We start from the raw sequence: 23,312 nt of genomic DNA, 5'->3' as shown, positions 1-23,312 counted from the left end.
TCAGATTAGACAGCAAATTGGTTTTCTAGACAGCCTTGATCATTGTACAGATCAGGAGTAAATAGAGGAAGTTTAATAAACAACATCAACACAACTCTGTTTTGTCAGGAAAGCCACAGTTATATTTTCAACCCTGACCTAACAAAGAAGGAGGAAGGAAACTGTTTTGCTGAAACAAGCATTTTAGGCTGGAATAAGGAAACACTTTTCTCTCTATGTTTGTGTGCATGCCCCAGCAAACTCAACAGCATGGTCATATGCATGAAATGCATTTTCCTTCAGGCACATAGTCAGCATGTGCCATATGAGCAGGAAGGAGATGTGCCTAGCACTGCTTAAATGTTGGTCCAAAAAGACATTTTAGTGGAAATAAGTTAAAGCATCTCATAACATTGTGGTTGGTATTTGTTATTCTTGCTGAGATGGGGCACTGGATAAGAAGTCTGCCTGGTTTGGAAAAGTGCAATGTAGATAAAATACGAGAGGAGCCTATTTATTGTGTGTATGAGGCAATGTGGCCTCCAAAACCAGATAAAGTCAGAACTGAGTGTCTGCAGATTTTGGTCTTTCATTTTAAATGGCACAGCCCACACCCTTTCACTGAAGTGGGCAGGAGTGTTTCCCCTGATCAGGCAGTGTGGGAAGCCAGCATGGAAGAGATAGAGAGACTTCACATACTGCTTGTTCAGGGTGTCCTGCCAAAGCCTGCCTGGTGGTGGCCTGCAGATGGGGTGGCTTTGGGTCAAAGAATGACCAATGTAGCCCTGTAACATTGAGCTCAGCCCTGGTTGGCTGTGTTCAAAGCTGAAGACATGGGGCTTGCAGCCACTTGGATGTAGAATCATAGAATCAACCAGGTTGGAAGAGGCATCCAAGATCATCCAGTCCAACCTAGCACCCAGCCCTAGCCAGTCAACTAGACCATGGTACCAAGTGCCTTATCCAGGCTTTGCTTGAACACCTCCAAGGACAGTGCCTCCACCACCTCCCTGGGCAGCCCATTCCAATGCCAATCACTCTCTCTGACAACAACTTCCTCCTAACGTCCAGCCTAGACTTTCCCCCGGTACAACTTGAGACTGTGTCCCCTTGTTCTGTTACTGCTTGCCTGGGAGAAGAGACCAACCCCACCTGGCTACAGCCTCCCTTCACAGGTAGCTGTAGACAGCAGTGAGGTCAGCCCTGAGCTTCCTCTTCTGCATGTTAAACACCCCCAGCTCCCTCAGCCTCTCCTCATAGGGTTTGTGTTCCAGGCTTTTCACCAACCTTGTTGCCCTTCTCTGGACACGTTCCAGCACCTCAACATCTCTCTTGAATTGAGTCCAGAACTGGACACAGCACTCATGGTAGGTTTTATCTTTGCCTTAAAGCCCATGGTGATTACAGGGAAATCACTTCAGCTCCTTGTACCTCGTTTCCCTTTTCTCTGAACAGACATCAGCTCATGCCTTCTGGTTTGGTCCATCTATACTATAAAGTCTAAGAGTGAAAGTGGTGTTTCAGACTGTGAGTGGGCAGAGCTCAGCAGAAGACTCTGAAGCATGGCACTTCCATGAATTCATGCTGCACTGCTGATGGCTAATAGGGAAACTATAGGGAAGGGATCCATCATCAGCTTTGACCCACACTGTCTTCTCTGTGCAAAATCTAGGGAAGGAGTCTCAGACAACAGAGTGGCAATGGTTATTCCTTTCTGTATGGAAACTGAAAAGAGTACAATAAATGGAATATTTTGAGGCTCAGTTGCCAGATTGATTTCTCAGGCAAATAAATCCTTGGCTGCATTTGCTGTATTAAAACATATATTCAGGCGAGATTCATGATCAGCTCTTGGGAACAAGAGAGCACAGGGGAAAAAATTAGTTTGTTCCAAGATTAAATGCTGTACATTTGGCACCTTTAATTGGTTTATGAATAAAAGGGTGGGTTTTTTTCAGGTTAGGCTATTTGTTATTTCTAATGAAAGAGTTGTGGACGAATCTTCTTAAAACAGCCACAAATCACTGGCCAAGGGAGTCTGCTTCCAAAGCTCCTCATGTCCTGGGTGGCCTTATACCCACCAAAACTGTATATCCCACAACGATTGCACTTAGATGACTTGGGAAGCAAGTGCAAGTTGTGTACAGCACACAGGCCTGTTTGCCTGTATGAAAATAATAAGTTGTGGTAAGCCAAACACATTAACATGGTTGCAGTAGAGTTTACTGAGTTGTGTGTGGACATTTGGTATTTCTAGATGTTCAACAGGTTCTTCAGAACAACTGCTAGCATCTAAAAACCCTGGATGAATGCACAGTCTTCCAATGTTGCTGAGAAAAAAAAAAATCAGAGCAGAAAAAGAACATTTCTGGCAGAACCTGAGTGTATGATAGGTCCAATCTATATCTGCAGTCAGAGGAGCTGAGCAGATGGTAAATAGCCCTCAAGGCAAAGTCATCTACCCTAGGGCTTACTCCAGATGCCCTTTCTTCCAGGGAGCCATGCCATCCATCCCTCTTGTGCCCTTGCTACTACTCTGTTAGCAACTGGTGGGCAGACTGCAGGTGCAGTTGGCATATCGTACCTGCATGACAACTTCAGCACTTCCAGGTCAGACAGCCATGCTGCCTTGCTTATCAGTGCAATGCCTGAGAGGTGGATCAGGTCAACAAGTGAGAGAGGTGATGGGAGGCCCTGGGAAAACAAATATGATAAGGTCAGGAACATGCAAGTGCTTGGTTTCTGGGGGTGGATGATTGAAGTATTATTGCTAAGCACTGTTCTGAGACCATCTCTACACTGATATATTTCTCATTTGAAATCTCCTCCTTGCCTGAAAGAATAAAGTGTGAAAGCATTTACTTAATTCTCTTGCAGTGCTTTAAATCTGCTGTTCTGTGTTGAATAGCACTGGCTCAATAAAGAGTCATTGTGTCAGATGTATGTCTGGTAGCCAGATAAAGGTGGCCAGTGTATTGTTTGTCCAGTGATTTTGCTTTGGCTTCCTGTTTAAGTAGGTATGGAACATGGAAAAAAGCTTTCTTGTCTAACAAGCCTCACAAGTTTCATATGTAAGGTCTGGCCCTTGCTGAAGGCAGCAGTTAATCAATGGAATCTCCTGCTTTACTGCAATGCTGCACTTCATAAATAAGTTAGTTTGTGCATGCAAGTCTTTCCAGAAAGCAGTGCACACAAGGAGAGCTGGAGTCAGCATCTTTTTGTCTTGAAATGACCGAGTTTCTCGTTGTGGACACCAAACTTAGCTTCTTCTAACAAACTTCTAGGCATGAGACTATTTTTGTGCTTCTCAAAATGTGCCTGTACTTCTGCTGTTTTCCAGGGAGAAGACTCACTGAGGCAGACTGCAAATACTGTATGCCAGCTGTTAGTGTATGGAGGCCAAGAGGTCTCAGTTTCTAAGCACATATTGAAACCTCTGTATCCCTAGTACTAAAAATCTATGGATCAGCTTCTGCTCTCTCTAATATTAAGAGCAGAATTTGTGTCAGAACAGAGAAGTAGAGAATCTGTCTGGCTGGGAACTTGGGATTGTCTGTCTTTGTCTATATCCTCTCTCATGTAGGAATGATTTTTCTAGCATCTTTAGTATTGTGTTGTTGAGTGATGGAAGCTTTCACCAAATACACACTGAAATGCTTCCAAAGCCTTTGTCAGTGTTGGAAAATGTTTGTATCAGGTTATCCTTGGAATGATTTTCTCCTTTATTCATTATTATGTGCTACCCAGTAGACACCTAATTATGAGGCAGAGAACACTTCTCATTCTAGAAGGATATATATAGTGCTTCACTTCAGGTACTCCAATTTCATTACATTAAATGAGAAGTTTGCTTCTGTGAATCCCTTAGGGTTTAAAACCAGCAGAAATAAGACAAAGAATGAAGTTCAACACTGAACAGCCAATAGACCCTCTTGGTGTGGGTGAATACTTTTCTGCCACATCACAGACCATTTGTTTTGTTGTTTTGTATTTTAAAGAGTGGGTATCCTGGTGCTGGACCTGCATCAAGCACTCCTGCCTTCAGGCCTGAGGATGAATTGGAACATCTGACCAAGAAAATGCTGTATGACATGGAGAATCCTCCTTCTGATGACTACTTTGGTGAGCAGTGCCACATCACATTGAATCAGTCTGTCTTTAGCCCCTTTCTGTCTTTACCAGGTTCAGGAACAGGGAGACCTGACAGCTGTGCTGTTAATGTAGTGACATTAGTACTGGTGGATTTGCTTTCCATGCTTGGGCTGGATGTGCAGTCATCCACAGGAATTCCTCTGTAATTTCAGCATAAATCTCATGGTCACATGCTGCATGTTTACAGTCTTTCTGATTATAAAGTTGAATTTTTCAGAGCCTCGTTCTTTTGCACACCTCATGTCCTTGGCTAATAGGTTAACAAGGCTGAATTCAAGTGTGGTACACTGTCTTTCCCACCTGCCCCATCCCCCTTCACCTTCCAACTGCAAAAAAACTGGCAGTGTAAATGTGTTTTTGCTCCCAAGGCATGGATTTTCATCTTCTGTATGCTGGCATAGATTAAAAGGAAATTAGTTTTGAGTGATTCCAGTTGATTTTACATGGGGACTTGTTAGCTCAGAACAGGAAGACAAATCTGAACCATTTGGCTCATAACCATGTCATCTCCCCTGCCCTAGAAGAAAAGAAGCAGCTGTTTTCATTTTTAAGTGATATAGGATGGAATTATCTCAGGCATCTACAGGTGTAAAATATATCTCTTGCCTTTGTATAAATCACAGGTGTTATATCCTCTGAACTCTGCAGTGAAGTCAAGAGCCTTGGGCACATTTGATGAATCTTGTCTGGATGCTTAGTTTCTTGGAGGCTTGGATGACAGCATTATTAGAAAGCAAACCACTGCAGTTTGTGCAGTTAAAGACTTGGACAGGCCATTCATTTTGTGTTCTTTCTCTTCCTTTATGCCATAATATCTTTAAAACTTTATTTAGTTTGCTCTCTAGGTCTGTTTGCTGTAGATTTCAGTTGGACCAAAAGATATTGTGCTTAAAGAAACTTTTGTATTTGGGTTTAATTGAAAAGTAGGTGGGATCAAGGTTTCAGTAATAAACAAGGATCTTGCAATGACAAGGATCTAATTACAGAAGAAGGTCAGGATGTTCTCATAAACAGACACTGCTGTTGTAGATGGGGTTGATATCAATCCCCATTCTCCATCCGTGCCTTCTACCATCTATGGTCTCCACCCTCACAGCCAAAATGCTCTGTCTGTAAGCATTGATAGTCATCAGAATTGATGACTAGGACAGATGTGAGGTGTAAACAAGGATGACTAACTGAAGAGAGGATAACCAGAGAGCATTTTCTGTGCTGCTGCATTTGATTTCATCTCTGCCCATATCCACTTGTGTTCTCTCGCCGATGTTTTAAAAGCGAAGCAGCAACCAAACAAGCATAACTTTCATTTAGCCATTAGCGTGGGCAGGCAAGAGGGAGAAACCTTTTTTCCACTCCCTTCAGGCAAATGGCTGAAGCCCTGAAGCATGAGATTTGATTACAGTCATTTTCTTAATGCTGAGCTGTGACAGGAGCTGGTTGATGGGCCCACCCCATTCTCCTTATAGCCCAAGAAGGTAGCCAGGTGAACAAAGAAGTTGGAGATTCACAGGATCCAAGGTCAGAAAGGACCTTGTTGTTATCCTGCCTAGTGTCCTACTCTTGTTTTCTCCCAGAATCATAATTGAATCATAACTTTTTTTTTTTATAAATCTAATCTTATCTTAAAGACTTCAAGCAATGGTGAGTCAACCACCTACCCTGATAAGCTGTTCTAGTGATTAATTTTCCTCACAGCTCAGAAATTGCTTCTTGAAGTGCAGCTTTAGTTTTGTTTAACACTTGTATTTATGAAGCTGAAGTGCTCAGGTTTTACAGGCTAATGCAGTATCACTGAGATGGATCTGCTCTGTTTGAGAGTGTGGTACATGAAAGTTCTTTCTATCCAAAAGAGATGCATAGCTCAAAGAGTTGGAACATAATGCCTTTTATTAAATCATCTGTTTGGCTATCAGATAGGAGGGCAGATCAGTGCCATCACAGTAGCTTTTAATTTCTCAGGAGACAAGAAAAGGGAAAGGAGGGTTCAGAACACTGAGAAATTTTGCCAATGTTTACATAAGCAGTAGCATGATGAAAATGGAATGAGCATGCATGATGCAAAGTGAAAGATGAAAACCAAACCAAACCTCAGGCAGACAACATTTAATTACAAGCTGCACCTGACTGATCTTCTAATTGAGGTGAGTCTGTGCCACTGAAGGTCACCTCTGAAGCAATGTCCAGTCTTGGCAGTCCTGATGTGCAGAAGAACCATGCATTGGGCTGAACTCTGCAGTTCTCTAAGCATGCTGTGCCTCATGCAACCATTGGGAGACATGGCCACAACTAATTGTGTATCTTCCAAGAGAAACAAAACCAGCAGTTCTGCAGCACAACTGCTTTATGTGGCTGGATGAAATAAAAACAGTGAGCTGCCCTCATCCTCCTAGCTTTGTTCCAGCCTGAGCTACTCCTAGGAGAAGGTGGTCTCCTGAGTCACAGGGGATGAAGCTGTTTGATATGGCAGCTCAGGCTGGGAGTTTGTACTAATTCTGGCTGTGTCAGAGCTAAATACCCATCTACTTGAGTTGTCAGCCAGTGCCTTTTAGTAACTTCAGGCTCATGTGGAAAGAACAAATTAAGTGTGGGAGGGGAAAAAAAGAGTCTTTCAACTTTAGTTAACTGTCTCAACCAATATCTCTGCCTTTGTTCTTTATTTGTTTAGCACAGCAGCATGGATTGTACAAGATTCATATGGCACATTGATCAAATAATCAGAAAGAGGACAAATGGGCAGAGACATTGACTCTGATTTGCATTAAATATCTTCTGCCTGAGGTCTAAATGCCACGGTAATTGTAGCATACCAGATAGCTGTCAGCTAATCACTTTTATTAGTTTGAATTTAGAAAACTGGATTTCAGCATATTAAAAGTTGGTTAAGAGCAGATAGGTTTTGAATTGAGGAATCTAATTAACCTTGCTAGAAAGCTGCAAGGCGTTATATTAAGTCATGAAAATAATTTGTTGGAATAATTACATTTGAACTGTCAGGCTGGAGAAAGGTCATTTTACTTGTCCCATCAGCACTCTGAGATCTTTACTGTAACTATTTTCCCTCTTCAGTTTCACTTGCTGTATCTCTAGTTTTTGATCAAACTGTCTTAATTCTGGAGTCAGTGTGGGCAGAGTGTAGGTTCCTGGGGAGGCAAGAGAAGTAGGAGACATTGAAGTTGTCTCTTTACCCTGGAAATGCTGTCTAGTACTTCTGTCAGGCCAAGGCAGCTGAGTTCAGGAGCAGGACAGCCAGCCCTGTCATCAGATCTCTGCTTGCTAAACCTCTCTGCACTTCTCTGAGTGGAAATCACTGGAGGTGATAACAGAGTTGGGGGAACTGTTCTAGGCGGCGATCGCTCATGCAAGCATGCACAGCTGGCAGCGTGGCATGGATCATGCTGAGTTCCAAGGGAGCACAGGCCCATGGTGAAAGCCAGAAGCAGCATGCTGGAGACACACTTTGGAGCAGTAAGATCACAGTTTGCAGCTGTTTGCTGCCTAGACTTAACTACAGCAGCATGATCCAGTCTCTGGGAAATCCTCTAGCTGCCTTTGGCAAGGCAGTGCCTAAACATGGAAATACCAGCACAGAGTGTAACAATTAAAAAGCCCCACTGCGTTCTTCAAAGTCAAACATGCATGCTGAGGTCTCTGCCACACTTAGTTCTGCTGAAAGACCACACTGCCATACTCAACCCAAGCACTCTGATCTCTGGTGTGTGTCCCCTCCTACCCTTCTGTAGGTTATGGAGTGACTTCTCTTGGGAAGTCCTTGGCAGATCAGCAAATTGAAGTCTCTTAAGTTTAAGCTACTCTTCATTCTTTACTGCTGATTCAGTTGCTGATCTGTGGTAGTTTGCAGTCTTTAATCAAATCTCTTTTTATTAGAAGGAATTCCCACATGTGTTGTGCACCATGCAGCAGAGATGCTTTCTTTCTGTCACAGTCCTCCCTGCTGATAAATGTGATATTGTCAACAGACATGTCTGATCTGTTGAAAACTGCTTTGTGGAGTGGAAATTGGGTAAGGTTGAGGGAGGAGAAATGGATATTTACAAGAGATTAGGATGAAACTATCAGAATTGTTTGTTGGCCACCATGGGAAATTAAAGCCTTTGGTTTTGTATTAAAAAATAAAGCAAAAAACAACCCCAAATCCAACAACCAACCAACCAAAAAAACCCAAACAAGATACACAACAATGATTACAACTGTTCTGGGCCACTGTTTCAAGTCTCACAGAAATGACTTCTGGCAGCTTATCAGTCTCTATCACCATGCAGACAGTGCTGATTAAGACTGGAAAAGCGCCACTGGGGCCCCTCATCTCCTGTTGCTTTCTGGACTATGTCCCAGCTGAGTCACTCCCCACAGCAGAGGAGTTTCCCTGGCTGGTGAGAATAAATTTTTGATGGTATCTTGCAGTAAGCATCAGAGCTTACCAAAGGAATCACCATTAGCAATCTCCTTCTGTAGTTCCAGTGTGCTGGAGGCATAGGGAGAGGAGATGGTCCTGCTGAAACCATTCTGTTTGTGCATTAAAGGACCCTTGATTTGTCTCAGAGTTTGTCATTCAGGGTATGGAGTTCTCTTATGTGTATTTGCTCTATTCCCTGAGTTTGACAGTGGGAGAGTTAGGCTGAGCAGCAAGGCCAATAAGCAGAATGCTTGACTTCCTTTTCTGCTTCACATCCTGACGTCTTCAGAGGCCTGTGGCAGATCCCTTTACTGTTTTTCCCCTCTTTCACTCTATTTGCAGGGCACTTAATCTGCATAGTCCTGCAGACAGGAAGCTGATTAACAGCAGCAGCTGTGTGAGTGCCCCCCCAGAGAAGCCTTCATTTCTAATGCTGTGTCACACTTAAGGCTGAAGAATAATGTCACCAGTACTGAATCTGTTGAGGCTCTTTCCACTCTGGCTTTGTGTCTCCAGTAGGCTTCAAAGGCTGCATAAGCTAAACATCCTTCACTAACCAGAGATCTAATGTCAAAGGTGTTCTCTGATTTTACTTCTTGGGAGGCAGGAAAGGCTTTAGCAGGTAGCAGTCCAAGTAACATACGGGAACAAGGATGGAGCTGAGGAGCCACACTTGGTTGTCCATGTACTGCTTCCTTCAGTTCAGGGTGTCTTTATATCCTTTGACATGGCTCTGGGTGCTGAAGAGCTCTAGTGTCTGTAAAATGAACATGTTCTGCACTGGATTTGTGTCTCAGGCATCTGTGTAGCCTCTAAGAGACTCAGGTAGCCTCTTTGTTTTGTCAGAGTGACCACCAGAAAATGAAAGCTATCACATCTGGCCTGTGACAGATCTTGCTAGGTCTTTTCTGAAAAGGCTGTCATTAAAAGATGCACAACATTATTACAAGAGCATAATTGCCTCATAATTTGCCAGAGTAATGTGATGTGTCACCATGCCTCTTTTTAAAGGCAAGGTTTCTGGTGCAAGATAGCATCTGTCCTCATCCGAACATCATCTGGGTCAGAAAGCTGTAGGTTAGATTTTCAGTGACTGATGAGCTGACAGTCATTTTCTGTTATGTAACCACTCACAAAAGCAGGAGGAGCAGACACATGATGGGGACCTTTTTCTCCACTCTGCTTCAAGTTGGTTTTTTTCTGTTCGAGCTGTGTTCTGCCATGTGCGCACAGCCGCAGAGGTCATGGTGTGGTACCATCAACATCCAGCTGCCCTCTTGTGGCCTGCCGCAAGGGGACTCACCCTCCCCCTGTTCCCCAGGGGCTTTAATTACCCTCCTAAATGGCTTTCAGAGCCTGTTTCTTCAGTCTCACTTCTGTCAGTGCTTGCCAGCCCCGTCTAGCTTGCTTTCAGGGAGCTTTGTAACTTGTGTGGCAAATGCAGGTAGAGTTTGGAGAGAAACTCGTGTCCAGAGAAGGGTGACAAAGCTGTGAGGGGCCTGCAGCACAGCCCTGTGAGGAGAGGCTGAGGGAGCTGGGAGTGTTTAGCTTGGAGAAGAGGAGGCTCAGGGGTGACCTCATTGCTGGCTACAACTACCTGAAGGGAGGCTATAGCCAGGTGGGGTTGGTCTCTTCTGCCAGACAACCAGCAACAGAACAAGGGGACACAGTCTCAAATTGTGTCAGGGGAGGTCTAGGCTGGATGTTAGGAGGAAGTTGTTGGCAGAGAGAGTGATTGGCATTGGAATAGGCTGCCCAGGGAGGTGGTGGAGTCACTGTCCTTGGAGGTGTTCAAGCAAAGCCTGGATGAGGCACTTAGTGCCATGGTCTGGTTGATTGGCTAGGGCTGGGTGCTAGGTTGGACTGGATGATCTTGGAGGTCTCTTCCAACCTGGTTGATTCTATGATTCTATGAACATTTATGAGGACACTCTCAGCACAACCTACAGGGTGATTTTTGGCCCATGGTTCCAAAGCTGGAAGAGAAAAAGAAGGCAGCAAAATATGCAATGTCCACATGCATTTATCTGCAGCCATGAGAAAGGCAAGAGGAAACAGGCAGAGGCTGTGAACTGCTGTGTAAATGGATGCAAGTTTTATTCTTGCTGTTGATGTAATCCACGTCCTACTCTAATTGTGGGGGAAATGTTTTGTGATCTAAGCACCTACATCTTTTCATGCAAGGGTTTTATTCTTATGAAATCCTAAGTGCACATCTCATAATGAAGATCAAGTAGATGTAGCAGTCAGGGATGAGGGAAGGTTGCACTTCTGGAAGCCCTGAATGCCTGGTGCCCTGTTGTTCCAGAAGGCAGGACACTTACATTCCCTTTTTCTTCTTCTTATCCATATGAGAGCAGACAGGATTTTGCATCATGAGTGTTTCTGAAGCACAGTCTCTTCAGAGACCAGCACTGCTTCACAGATGCCATCTAAATCTTTCATCAAGCCCAAAATTACCCTTTGTTGGTGATCAAATGCCAGCTGGAACAGGTAGCAGGCAGCATGTCTACCTTGATGTTTTTAATTCTCTAGTTTAGCTTGAATTGCTGGCAGCCAAACTAGACATACTTCTGTTTTTAAATGGAAGTGATCTGATGCAGAAGTCATTTAATGGAGAATAAATGCAGAGTACCAAGGTAGCATTTTAGCAAAGAGATAATCACCTGTGTGCTGTGAAAGAAAGGTGGGTTTCAGGCCCTGAGTGGAATTTGGGTTGTCCCAACAGTCAGTAAATCAAAGTTGACAGCTTCCTGCCGTCTTTTCTTAAGAGTGGTAAAGTGTGGTAATGAAATATCAGGGATGTGTCTGTATAAATTACAGCTCTATCCTACAGGATTCTTCAACATGTTTAAAAAGTAACCTACCTGAGGTGAAAAAATTAATCCATGAGGATGGTAGATATTTCTTATGTTGTGATAGGGCCCTTAGTGTACTAGGTGCTGTGCAAATGGATAGCAAGGCTCAGCCTGTTTCTGACAGTTATGAGGCTACTAGCCAAATTCCCCCAAATTGAAAGTCCTACATGAAAACAAAGTACTTTTGTCTACTTTTATCTGCAAAGCAGTTCAAAGAGAATCCAGCTGGTTCATGATAAGCTTACATGCCCAATGTAAAGTCTCCATAGACTGAAATGGCTGAAGAATTGATGGTGAGCCATCAAGTCTTGGCTGCAGGTTGTTAGCCCATGGCTAACTCAGGTCTTTAGGAAGAGAAAGTGTGGCTGTTTCCTGCCCCACATGAAATGAATTGGTTGGTCTCACGGGGGATTCCCTGTGAGTATGTCATCACCACACTAAAAACCAGAACTCGTGGCATCCAGAGTATCCTTGGTTAGGAATCTCCTCAAGGAGGCCAGGAGCTAAAGGCAGACTGTTAGTCTTAGGAGTACAGAGGAGGAAGAAGGTTGCTTCTCTCTCTCCTGTTAGATCTGTTTTATGGAGGTGAGTGAAATCTAGAGTTTCCATTCTCATGCACAGGTGTTGTGGGTATGGGGTGTATGCCTGCGTGTCTGTGAGTGAGTGAGAATGTTATTCTGGATTGCAGGTTTATAGAGATTATTTTCCTTTCAGGTAGAGCTTTGATGCATTTTGAGTCTCAAGACATTCTTGGTTTGATCACCAAGTTGTGGAGGAAGATGCAAACAGTCACTTTTTGAGCTAGAGGTAGAAACCACACTTCCAGTTATGCAATCCTGGACAGATCTTTGTCCCAGTGTATCACAGTATCACCAAGGTTGGAAGAGACCTCATAGATCATCAAGTCCAACCACGATCCATAGATCATCAAGGCTAGACCATGGCACCAAGTGCCATGTCCAATCCTGCCTTGAACAGCTCCAGGGATGGCAACTCCACCACCTCCCCGGGCAGCCCATTCCAGTAGCCAATGACTCTCTCAGTGAAGAACTTTCTCTTCACCTCAAGCCTAAATTTCCCCTGGTGTAGCTTGAGGCTGTGTCCTCTTGTTCTGGTGCTGGCCACCTGAGAGAAGAGAGCAACCTCCTCCTGGCCACAACCACCCCTCAGGTAGTTGTAGTCATGAAAACAGTTTAACTTCTCTTTGTTTCTAGTTCGTTGTGCACATGACTTGCCATAAATGAACCTTCCCCCCTCCCTCTTCTTTTATTTTTTTACACTGCAAACAGCTCACCTACTGTTTGAAGCTGGTTGTGCTGAATTTCCAGCTGCTTCTATGTTCTAATATGGCTTATTGGTACTGCAGTAACATCTAAAGCCTGCTAGCAAGACTGTGGTCACGCTGCACTGTGTGCAAATTAAGCATGAAGTAAGAAACAGTATGCATCTCTCAGAGCTCCCCAACCAAACATACAGCAAGGACCAGGAAATGCTTGTTGTCCTTAATTTACAAATGAGGGGCTGACTGGCAGAGTTTAGATGACTCACTCAGAGTCATGCAGAGAACCAGTAGCAAAGTGGGAATTGAGCCTAGAATTCCTTCAAGTCCTGCGCTTTACCCACAGCTGTGGCCACACTCTTTATGTGAAAATCAACAAAACAGACTTGTGAGCTTTGTCTGATGAGAAATCACAACTGATCTGAAGTTCCCAGCATTTACATCACAAGCCAAATTTCCCAGTGTTAGTAATATGGCTGTGAAAATAAGAAAGGGAGGGGGGAAAATGCTCCAGGATCACACTTGGTAATTGTAACTGCTATTAATATAATGTACCCACTAATGCTATCACACTTGAGCATTTAGATAGTTCAAGGCTATTAGGAAAATTGATAATTCACCATAGTAATAATCTGTTACTTTCCAGACCAGCAATCCCTGTTCCACAGGGGTGGGCAAAGGGCGCAGTGTGGCATTTGTTCATTCCAGTTTTGCAGGCATTTGTTTCATGCTGCCTTTTTTTGATGTGGTGTTTTGTCTCTTGCCAGTAATTCTTAGGGTTGTTCTGAGTTTCATTTGAAGTTTAGTTTGGGGGGGAAAGGCCAGACTTTATCTGATAGTGAAATGTGGTTAGAAAAAAAAACCATTAATTAAATGTCACTGTCTCATTTGCTGAGTGTTGTCCACCAACCTGTTCTCTTCTGGTGGAAATGCATCAAAACCATTTGGTTTTTTCTTTTGTTTCCTTTTTTCCCCCCTTTTTTCCTTTTTTTTTTTTTTTCTCCCACCCCTCCTTTTTATTTCTGTTTTTTTCTTTTGTTTTCAGGGCTCACTCTGGGTCAGATTGTTTGAGATGAATCATAACCCACTTTCTCAGCTGAGATGTTAAAATATGAGTAAATAACATTCCAGCTCTGCTGTCAGTGGCAGCATAATCAATAAGAGTGTTTTGCAGTGGTGCAAAGAGGTAGGGGTGGATTAAAAGAATCAAAAGTAGCCAAACTTTCCTGCTGCACTGTTTTCACAGAGTCTGCAGATGTACCTTTGCTGTACATCATGTCATCTGAGACATGAACGCAGTTTTCACATCTCTGGCTGCAACCCAAGGTCACAAACAGTGCTGAAAAGTCAGGAGGCTGTCATCCCAAACCAGCAGGCTGATCACGAGAAGCCAATTCTGGCAGACATTTGGGATACTACCAGAAGCTGAGAGTAAACCTGTTTTGACTTGTGAAACTGTTAAGATGTCACCTGCCTGGGCTGTGCCACTGGCTCAGATTTTGTCAGACAGAGAGTGGCAAAGCACTGTGCCTGTCCTGTGGCCCTGCCTGAGCCAGTGCCATTAGGGGAAGTGGAAAACTTCAATAGCAGTGGGATTGCTGTGGGTCCAAATTGAAGGCAGGGACCACATCTGATAGCTCATCACCAGCTTTCTTACATGAACTTGCTCATTTGTATTCATTTTATCTTCTTTTCTCATGTATCTGCCAAAGCATACACAGAGATGTAGAAATAGTTACCTCTGGTAGGGTGAGCTAAGAGTGAGCACTTAAGCCCTGAAACACGTTCAGAGCACCAGGTTCAAAAGGGCACTGCACAAATAGAAGTATGGGGTTTAACAGGTGACAAAATTCATCTCCACATTGAGCACAGTGGTTCTGTAAAACATTCTGGCAATTACAAATACCTTTGTAGAGAGCTTATAGATGTATGTGCAGTGATCTTCCAAAGCATACTGTCTGTAGCAAAAGACAGGCAGCTGGACTTTGGGAGTGAATTTGAGTTGCTTAGCCTGCAGAAGAGGAGGCTCAGGGCTGACCTCATTGCTGGCTACAACTACCTGAAGGGAGGTTGTAGCCAGGTGGGGGGTGGCCTCTTCTCCCAGACAACCAGCAACAGAACAAGGAGACACAGGCTCAAGTTGTGGTAGGGGAGGTCTAGGCTGGATGTGAGGAGGAAGTTGCTACCAGAGAGAGTGATTGGCATTGGAATGGGCTGCCCAGGGAGGTGGTGGAGTCACTGTCCCTGGAGGTGTTCAAGCAAAGCCTGGATGAGGCACTTAGTGCCATGGTCTGGTTGACTGGCTAGGGCTGGGTGCTAGGTTGGCCTGGATGATCTTGGAGGTCTCTTCCAACCAGGTTGATTCTATGATTCTATGAATTATTTTTCTCTTGAAGATCCTTCCAAATTAGTGTCCCAGCCATGCTAAACTATTTGTTTAAAGCTGTGAACCAGGCTGCATTCAGTTAGCAGCAGTATTCTACTTTAATGTGCAATTCCCTCAACAAATTCTAGTTGCAGACAATATCCTGAGAGGTTAATAACTGACTCTCTACTAAGTGCATGTTACAATTCTGTGTGCGCTGTCGGTGACAGACTGGGCTGATGATGGGCAGCATTTTATGTGAAGGGCAGTTGGAAATAGGCAAAGGTTTTTGTGGGAGTTTTGGTTGGTTTTGTTATCATTTAAAATTACACTGGGGGGGGAGAAGGCAGCTTATAAATGCCACTGTTTCCTCCTTATTTGCTTGAATTCATCTGATGGCTTATAAAAGAACTGCAGAAAGCAGACCTTTCTCTTGTGTTGATGTATGGCTGGAACATGCCAATACTGACTTCCCATCTCTTTTTAATGTGAGGATTCTTTGTGATCACATGAGCTAAGGAACTGCATCTGAGCTTTCCTGGAGAGAGACATAATGTGGGTCACTTATGCTCTGCAGAAGGCTGTCATGTGCAGTCAGCTCTTCTGGACAGGAAAGTCCTAGCAATCGTCATTGCCAGCGTGGAGCTAATTCTGGTCAGGTGTTCTCATCATCAACATGAGCTGGGCAGCTGCTTCTCATTTCTGTCCCATGTCTGAAATTAGTGAGAGTTCTAAAATACATATGTGTGTGTGTGCATATACATGGTGCAGGATGCTGCATGGACCCTGCATCCCAGTGATCACAGAATCACAGAATTTCTTAGATTGGAACCCTGGGGGAAGTCTAGGCTGGATGTTAGGAGGAAGTTCTTCACAGAGAGAGTGATTGGCATTGGAATGGGCTGCCCAGGGAGGTGGTGGAGGCACCGTCCCTGGAGGTCTTCAAGAAAAGCCTGGATGAGGCACTTGGTGCCATGGTCTGGTTGACTGGCTAGGGCTGGGTGCTAGGTTGGCCTGGATGATCTTGGAGGTCTCTTCCAACCTGGTTGATTCTATGATTCTATGACCTTCAAGCTCATCAAGTCCAATCATTAGTTTCACACTGACAAGTCCTTGACGAAACCACATCCCTCAGCACAACATCTAGTCACTATGAATCACTGTGGTTGGAAAGGGCCACGAGGATCATCCAGTCCAACCTTCATCCCAGCATCCTTAATCACTAGACCATAGCCTCAAGCACCACATCCACTCTTTTTTTAAACATCTCCAGGGATGGTGACTCCACCACCTCCCTGGGCAGCCCATTCCAATGCCAATCACTCTCTCTGTGAAGAACTTCCTCCTAACATCCAGCCTAGACCTCCCCTGGCACAACTTGAGACTGTGTCCCCTTGTTCTGTTGCTGGTTGCCTGGCAGAAGAAACCGACCCCCACCTGGCTACAACTTCCCTTCAGGTAGTTGTAGCCAGCAATGAGGTCAGCCCTGAGCCTTCTCTTCTCCAGGCTGTTCACTCCATGCTGTGAACAAACAAATGCTACACCTCCCCTTCAGAATGGAAATACCTCTTCATCTCAGGTTGTAAAGCTCCTGTTACTTGTCCAACAAACAAATATTTGAGCTTGCATCTGGTTGGAAAAGTCCCAGAGTTTGGGGTGAAGAAGGAAACCTCTGCCCATTAGGTTGCTTATATGAGAAAAAGCAGAGTTAGTTGATTCCAGCTGCTGAGAATTTGAGAGTGATGGAATTGAGTGCAAGGGCCAGTGGTGGTCAGCGTGCAGGTGAGGCAGCTTCTGGTGGCTGATTTATGGGAAGGCTGCTGTCGACACGCAGGCAGCACATGTTTCAAAACACCACCCAGGCTTTGTGCTGCTGCTGGCTTGTGAAAGGCAGGGTTTTCAAAAGACCCTAAAGAAATGAGGTGCTGCTTGAAATTTGGTGAGATGTCTTCTTCTAGTGCAGTCAGATGCCTTGCAAAGCCCCAAGCCTCAAAGTTGTCAGAGGTAGGAGAGCTGCCATTTGTTCAGCAGCCTGTTCAAGGGAGAGTGGGATCCAACCTTTCTTCACCTTTTTCATTCCCTCTTTTGAGTTTTGGCAGGGGGAGAACAGGTTTGCTCTCAGTTTCTTGTTATTTTGTCTGACATTTTCCCCAGGCAGGCATGCAGGAGGCATGCCAGGTTGGTAAGCCAAAGCCCTTGGCATGGAAAGTGTATCTGACTCAAACCTTCACCATTACTCAGCCATTTTCACCTTCTCTGTTGGTAAAAATCTCTTCATGCCACCATCCTGCCAGTGATGCAGAGAGGCAGAGACAAGCTGCCCAATCCCAGATGGAGCAGAGCCAGGCTATGGAAGGGTGAATTGAGTCATTCATGCCCAGCAGCGGATGTGATCTTTGGCTAGGCTTGAGTCTGGTGAGCGCACTGATGGCGCCTGTCCTCGCCTTGTGAAATGGGTTGGCTGGGCTGGGGGACAGAAGTGATTTGAAGTGCCCTTGCGTAACATGCAAGCAGTTTGAGGTGAAAGTGTTTGTTTGGGAAAAGGAACATTGTCCACTCTGTCTTTTTTCAGCACCTAACACCCACAAGGTCTAGACCCATCACTTGGTCTCCTTAAAATTGTTCCCTTGCTGAAAGCAGCAGAGCTAATTTCAGCCCATTGGGACGCAACAGGAGACAACTCATTTTTTGGCCTGGACATAAATGCTGCTATCTCTATCAATAGGAGTTTTAACTCAACTTAGGAGGAAGTTCTTGCCAGAGAGAGTGATTTGCCATTGGAATGGGCTGCCCAGGGAGGTGGTGGAGTCACCATCCCTGGAGGTGTTCAAGAAAAGACTGGATGAGGCACTTGCTGCCATGGTCTGGTTGACTGGGTAGGGCTGGGTGATAGGTGGGACTGGATGATCTTGGAGGTCTCTTCCAACCTGCTTGATTCTATGGTTCTATGAACTGGTCCCTTCTGACTACATCCTTGTTTCACCTCTTAAAGCAAGACCAGGGAGAATTTGGTTGATATTTAAGGCCTACCCACACTAAACAATATCATGAGCCTGTGGGCAGCTGGTTGCTGATCCTCCCCACCTGGAGGAGTGGGTGGGAGAAGATGCATAAACGGTTGCATAATGAAGACCAAGCATCTGAAGAGGTGAGCAGTCTGTCTGGCCTTCAGATCTGCTCTGGTTTGCAGCCGCCCCTAAAGCTACCCTTCACTGCTCTACCAGCAAGACTCATCTCCTGAGTTAGTGGGCAAGCAGTCTGGGCTGCTATGCTTGGAGAGACACCTGTGAGTGGGCCCAGACAAGCTAGGGACAGCTGCCCTCACATAGCTGCTGCCTGGGGCTTCTGCCACTGACTTTCTGAAAAATGATAAGGTGTTCTTCATGGCTTTCCAAAAGAGGATCCTGAAATCTGGTGTGGGATTACAGAGTGAGCCCAGCAGGCTAGGGAATCACCCAGGAAAACCTCCACTGCCCATTGCCATTGATGAGGGTGGAAGGAGTAGTGACTTTCCCCTGCTACCCTGCCTTCCTTTCCCTGCTGGAGGTTCAGACAAGCAAGGTTACTTACATTATGTACTGTCATATATTTGGGGCTTCCACTGTCAAGGGTTTATTATGCAATGTGGCTTTGCAAGTTTAAGTGCAAAGGGATCTGGCTCAGTGATTGTTGCCGGTGACATCATCAGAACTGCCAAAATTTGTCTGATCCACAGTGCTGCCAGCACCGGTTTCACTCACTAAGGTCCTTCCTAGGAGGAACAGAACTCCACAGTATCATCTTTGGGATAAGTTGCCCAGAGAGAGAGATATTTTCTGCCTTCCCCACTTCTGCCTTCCCCATTTCTGCCTTGGCTGACATCCTTAGCTTCACTCCCTCACTGGAGTGTTAGTGAAGAACTGCTGAGATTGTTCCCTGGTGTCATGATTTAACCCCAGCTAGCAACTAACCCCCACACTGCTGCTCACTCTCCAAATGCTGGAATGGGAGAGAGAACCAGAAGAATAAAAGTAAGGAAACTCATGGGTTGATTCAATGCCAGTTCAAGTACTAAAGCAAAAGCCACACATACAAACAAAGCCAAATAAGGGATTGATTCAGCACTTGCCTTGGTTCAGCCATCTCCAGAAGAGCATCATCATGCATCATCAGTTACTTGGGCTGACAAACTCCGTCATTCAGAACATGTGCCCCTTTCTTCTTCTGCCAGGTTTGCATAGCACATATGGTGCCATATGCTATGGAACATCCCTTTGGCTGGTTGGGGTCAGCTGTCCCAGCTGTGTCCCCTCAGACCTCCGAGGTGAGAAGCAGAAAAGGCCCTGATTCTGTGTAAGCATTGCTCAGCAGTAATGAAAACATCCCTGAGTTATCAAGACTGTTGCCAGCTCAACAGCTCCAAAACACAGCCTATAGTAGCTACTGTGAAGAAAATTAACTCTGTCCCAGCCAAAACCAGCACACTTGTGTGCCATGTAATTGGAGGGTTCCACAGAAAAGCAGGTTTTGATGTTCAAAGCAGAAGAGTCATCTGTTTTAAAAACTCTGCTCTTCCTCTATAAGTCAAATTCAGGGAGAGCTTTCCCAGGCTTTGAAAGCACTACTTTCTCAATGCCTTTACAACATTTTATCCACTAAGTGAGAAGCAGGTTTTGCTATCTTCTACTTTTTTTTTACTTACTATATGTGATCAGTTTCCCCTGAAGAAGAGGAGTGATGGCACAGGAAGGTAGGGGACTTCTGTGTAAGTAGGAACTTTTTGTGGGTTTTTTGTTTTATTGGGGTTTTTTGTTGGTTGGTTTTTGTTTGTTTGATTGTTTGTTTTATTTTAGGAAATCACAGAATTGTCAGGGTTGGAAGGGACCTCAAGGATCATCTAGTTGCAACTCTCTTGGCATGGGCAGGGACACTTTCTACTACATCAGGTTGCCGAGAGCCCCATCCTGCCTAGCCTTAAAAACTTCCAGGGATGGGGCTTCCACCACCTCTTTGGGCAACCTGTTCCAGTGTCTCACCACCCTTATAGTGAAGAATTTCTTCCTAATGTCTAATCAAAATCTGCTCTCCTCTAGCTTGGTTCCATTCTCTCTAGTCCTATCACTACCTAAAACCCTAGAAAGTCCCTCACTGACTTTATTGTTGGCTACAATAAGGTCTCCTAGGAGCCTTCTCTTCTTCAGACTAAACAATCCCAACTCTCTCAGCCTGTCTTCACAGGAGAAGTGCTCCAGCCCTCTGATCATCCTCATGACCCTTCTCTGGACATGCACCAGCACTTCCATGTCTTCCTTGTATTAGAGGCTCCAGAACTGGACACAGTAGTCCAGGTAGGGTCTCAGAAGAGTGCTGAGTTGTTTGTCACCTAGGGTTTTTGGTGCAAGTCAGTGCTTTCAAAGTCTTGCCCCAAACAGAAATAGGTCTTTAATATTAAAATTAAATAAGCAATCATTTAAAAATGCTACCTCTTTCCATCAATTCTATACTTACAACTTAAACTACTTTCTATTATCCATGCTTAGTGTTAAGCAAGCCCTAGTGAAGAGAAGCAGGTAGCAAGGAGTGTCCGGAAAGCAGCATGGGACATGGCAACCTGTTTGTGATGTTGGAGAGCCAGGGGAAGGCAGGGGATGGAGAAGGAATTGCTGTTGCTTCCAGATGCAACATCCTATGCCCTGGCCAGGAGCACTTGCACACAATTCTCTGCTCTGTTTCCCAAGCTGGGGCTCTTCTGTAGATATACAACTGTATTCTGTCACCTGGTAATTCTCATCGGCGTTAAAGGAAACATTTGTGAACTAAATACAGTAGGTTTTGCTCCCTCCCTTGCATTTCCTTGATAGATCAGCAAAGGGAGGGAAGTTTCCTCTCTCCTACTCTTTCTTCCCCTCCTCCTCTTTCTTTTGTCTCCAGATGTTACTGAGGCTCTTTTTCAACCTATTTGCATATGGTAAAACATGTGCCAAAAAGTTGACAAAATGGAACAACAAAACAAACAAACAAGCAAACAAAAAGCAGAGCATGCTGCAAAATAAGTATCTGGAACCTTAAATACTGTAGAGCATCACTGACCCCCACTGGGCTGGAACACTCACTGCACATCACCCAGGTTGGGGACTAGTACCTCACTGATGCATCAGGCACATGGTCAGATCAACATTTGCCTACTTTACAAGGTGCCTTGCTTGAGGAGGGGGAGGGCAACTTTGCTCTAGGGTTCATGCAGATCCTCATTTCAGATGCTTCCCATACAACTGGTGTAGACCAGACAAAGCCCATATGTGTGCTTTATGTCCATCATCAGTAAAGTAAAAGTGCCTTGGCTTAGATTACTGTGAAGGACATTTTGCTTGGCTGGAAAGAGAGGCTTGCTAGTGGTAAGGTTAGATTCTCGCTGAAATGTTTTGCCCACGTTGTTGGTGAAATTTCCATTAGTGGAGGTTCTTAGGAAGAGGTTAAGGATCTGTTAAGAGTGATGAAGAGAAAGCTGGTCCTGCCTTTCAGGCAGTAAGGTAGCTTCTATGACCTCTTGAGGTCCTGCTTAACTTGGGATTTTAGGTTTGCAGGACAATCAGGAGTTTTCCTCTCCAAACCTTTATTTTGTGGCCACAATGTATTGCAATTGCAATACTTTACAAAGGTGCCTCTACCACTTTGGTAAGCTCTCTTTGTAATCTGTTTTGTGTTAAAAACAAGCTGATTTGTCCCTTTTGTCCCAGGGAATTGAGGAACAGGTGACACAGATGTGTAGGGGACAAGGACCATCATCAGAAGGATGTTGAAGGAAACACAGGCCTTTCTTCCTCTCTCATTAAACAGAGGACAGTAGCAGAGGCACAAAACTCTGTGTTTAATTGGTGCATGGTGCAGCCAGGCTGCCCAAAAGAGATGGCATGGCCTGCATGGGGAGCACCTTCCTCCTGCCAAAGAGGAGATTCCAGCAGGGCTAGTGCTGGGACCTTCCTCTGAAATGGAGGATAAGATAAGATAGAATCATAGAATCAACCAGGTTGGAAGAGATCTCCAAGATTATCCAGTCCAACCTAGCACCCAGCCCTAGCCAGTCAACCAGACCATGGCACTAAGTGCCTCATCCAGGCTTTTCTTCAACACCTCCAGGGACAGTGACTCCACCACCTCCCTGGGCAGCCCATTTGAATGGCAAATCTCTCTCTGTGAAGAACTTCCTCCTAACATCCAGCCTATAGTTCCCCTGGCACAACTTGAGACTGAGTCCCCTTGTTCTGTTGCTGGTTGTCTAGGAGAAGAGACCAACCCCACCTAGCTACAACCTCCAAGACTCTGTATCACCATTGAGTCTTTTCAGAGACAGCTTTGTGGTTTAAGGGACTAGTCTGGGATTGAGAAGATGTGGGTTTAGTTCCTGGCTCTGTCACAAACTTACTATGTCACCCTCAGCAAGTTACTTAACTTGTGTGGGTCTTCAAGTGCCCCACCCTTTACATTTCCACTGTGTTGGAAGAATTCACCGTGAGGACTGGTGGCTGGCTGGGATAGTAACCTTGTGGTGAGCAGCATGGAGAAGCACTTGGAAAAGTATGGTGAAGTGTTACAGCATGAGCCTGCACAGTTGCAGTGCATTTGCTCTGTGGAGTGGAATGAGACCTCCAGGGCATACTGGGAATGTGTCAGGTTTGCAGCCAAGCAAAGTGAGAATATAAAGTTGTATTGTGGCTAGGGGAAAGGGCTCTGAAAAACAGGAGAGTGCATCTACTGCTGGACAAGCCCAGTACAAAACGCCAAGGAGGTCACTGCAGGGACCTGTTCATCTGGAGTACGAGGGCAGTGCAGTTAAAGCACCATAACCAATACACAGTAATTAAAGCACAGCCTTGGATTTAATTTATGAAGTGTTGCAGGCAGACATTGCAGTATAAAGCTCTGTTTACTGTGAAAGATTGTGTTTCCTGACATCTGCTGAAGAAGAGGGAATTAAGATTGATCTGTCTCGTGTCCAAAGGCTGTGTAAGACAACCGACACGTACAGCCTGCTACTGTCAAATGGTGAAACTTCAAGCATGCATCCTGGCACAATAAACTATTGCCAAAGGCTTCTCATTCAGTGAAAAGTCTTGGGACAGAAAGTTAAAAAAAAAGGAGGTAAGGAAAGCAAGGATGAAATGAGAGAAATACCATAGCTTCCTACAAAATGCACACACTATCTCTGGGGTTCTCTTTGTGCTGTTATTGTGGTGCCCTGAGTGCCAAAGTGTTGGAACTTTGGGGTGCTTATAGTCAGTGTACCTT

General features: G+C 44.8%; 1 protein-coding gene across 15 annotated transcripts in view; it reads left to right on the top strand.

Annotated features, from left to right (window-relative positions):
- LPP (LIM domain containing preferred translocation partner in lipoma) overlaps positions 1-23,312 on the top strand; it is a 371,586-nt gene that overhangs the window by 287,529 nt on the left and 60,745 nt on the right. For all 15 annotated transcript variants that reach the window (XR_010307209.1, XR_010307210.1, XR_010307211.1 and 12 more), the window contains one exon: positions 3,978-4,101. Coding sequence is in view for 12 of the 15 variants with exons in the window: in XM_064165587.1 (XP_064021657.1) it covers positions 3,978-4,101 (124 nt within the window). In the remaining 3 variants the exon portion in view is untranslated. The remainder of the gene's footprint in view (positions 1-3,977; positions 4,102-23,312) is intronic.

Source organism: Pogoniulus pusillus, chromosome 26, assembly GCF_015220805.1.
Source record: "Pogoniulus pusillus isolate bPogPus1 chromosome 26, bPogPus1.pri, whole genome shotgun sequence".
NCBI classification, from domain to species: domain Eukaryota; kingdom Metazoa; phylum Chordata; class Aves; order Piciformes; family Lybiidae; genus Pogoniulus; species Pogoniulus pusillus.
This window is presented reverse-complemented; position numbering and strand designations above follow the sequence as displayed.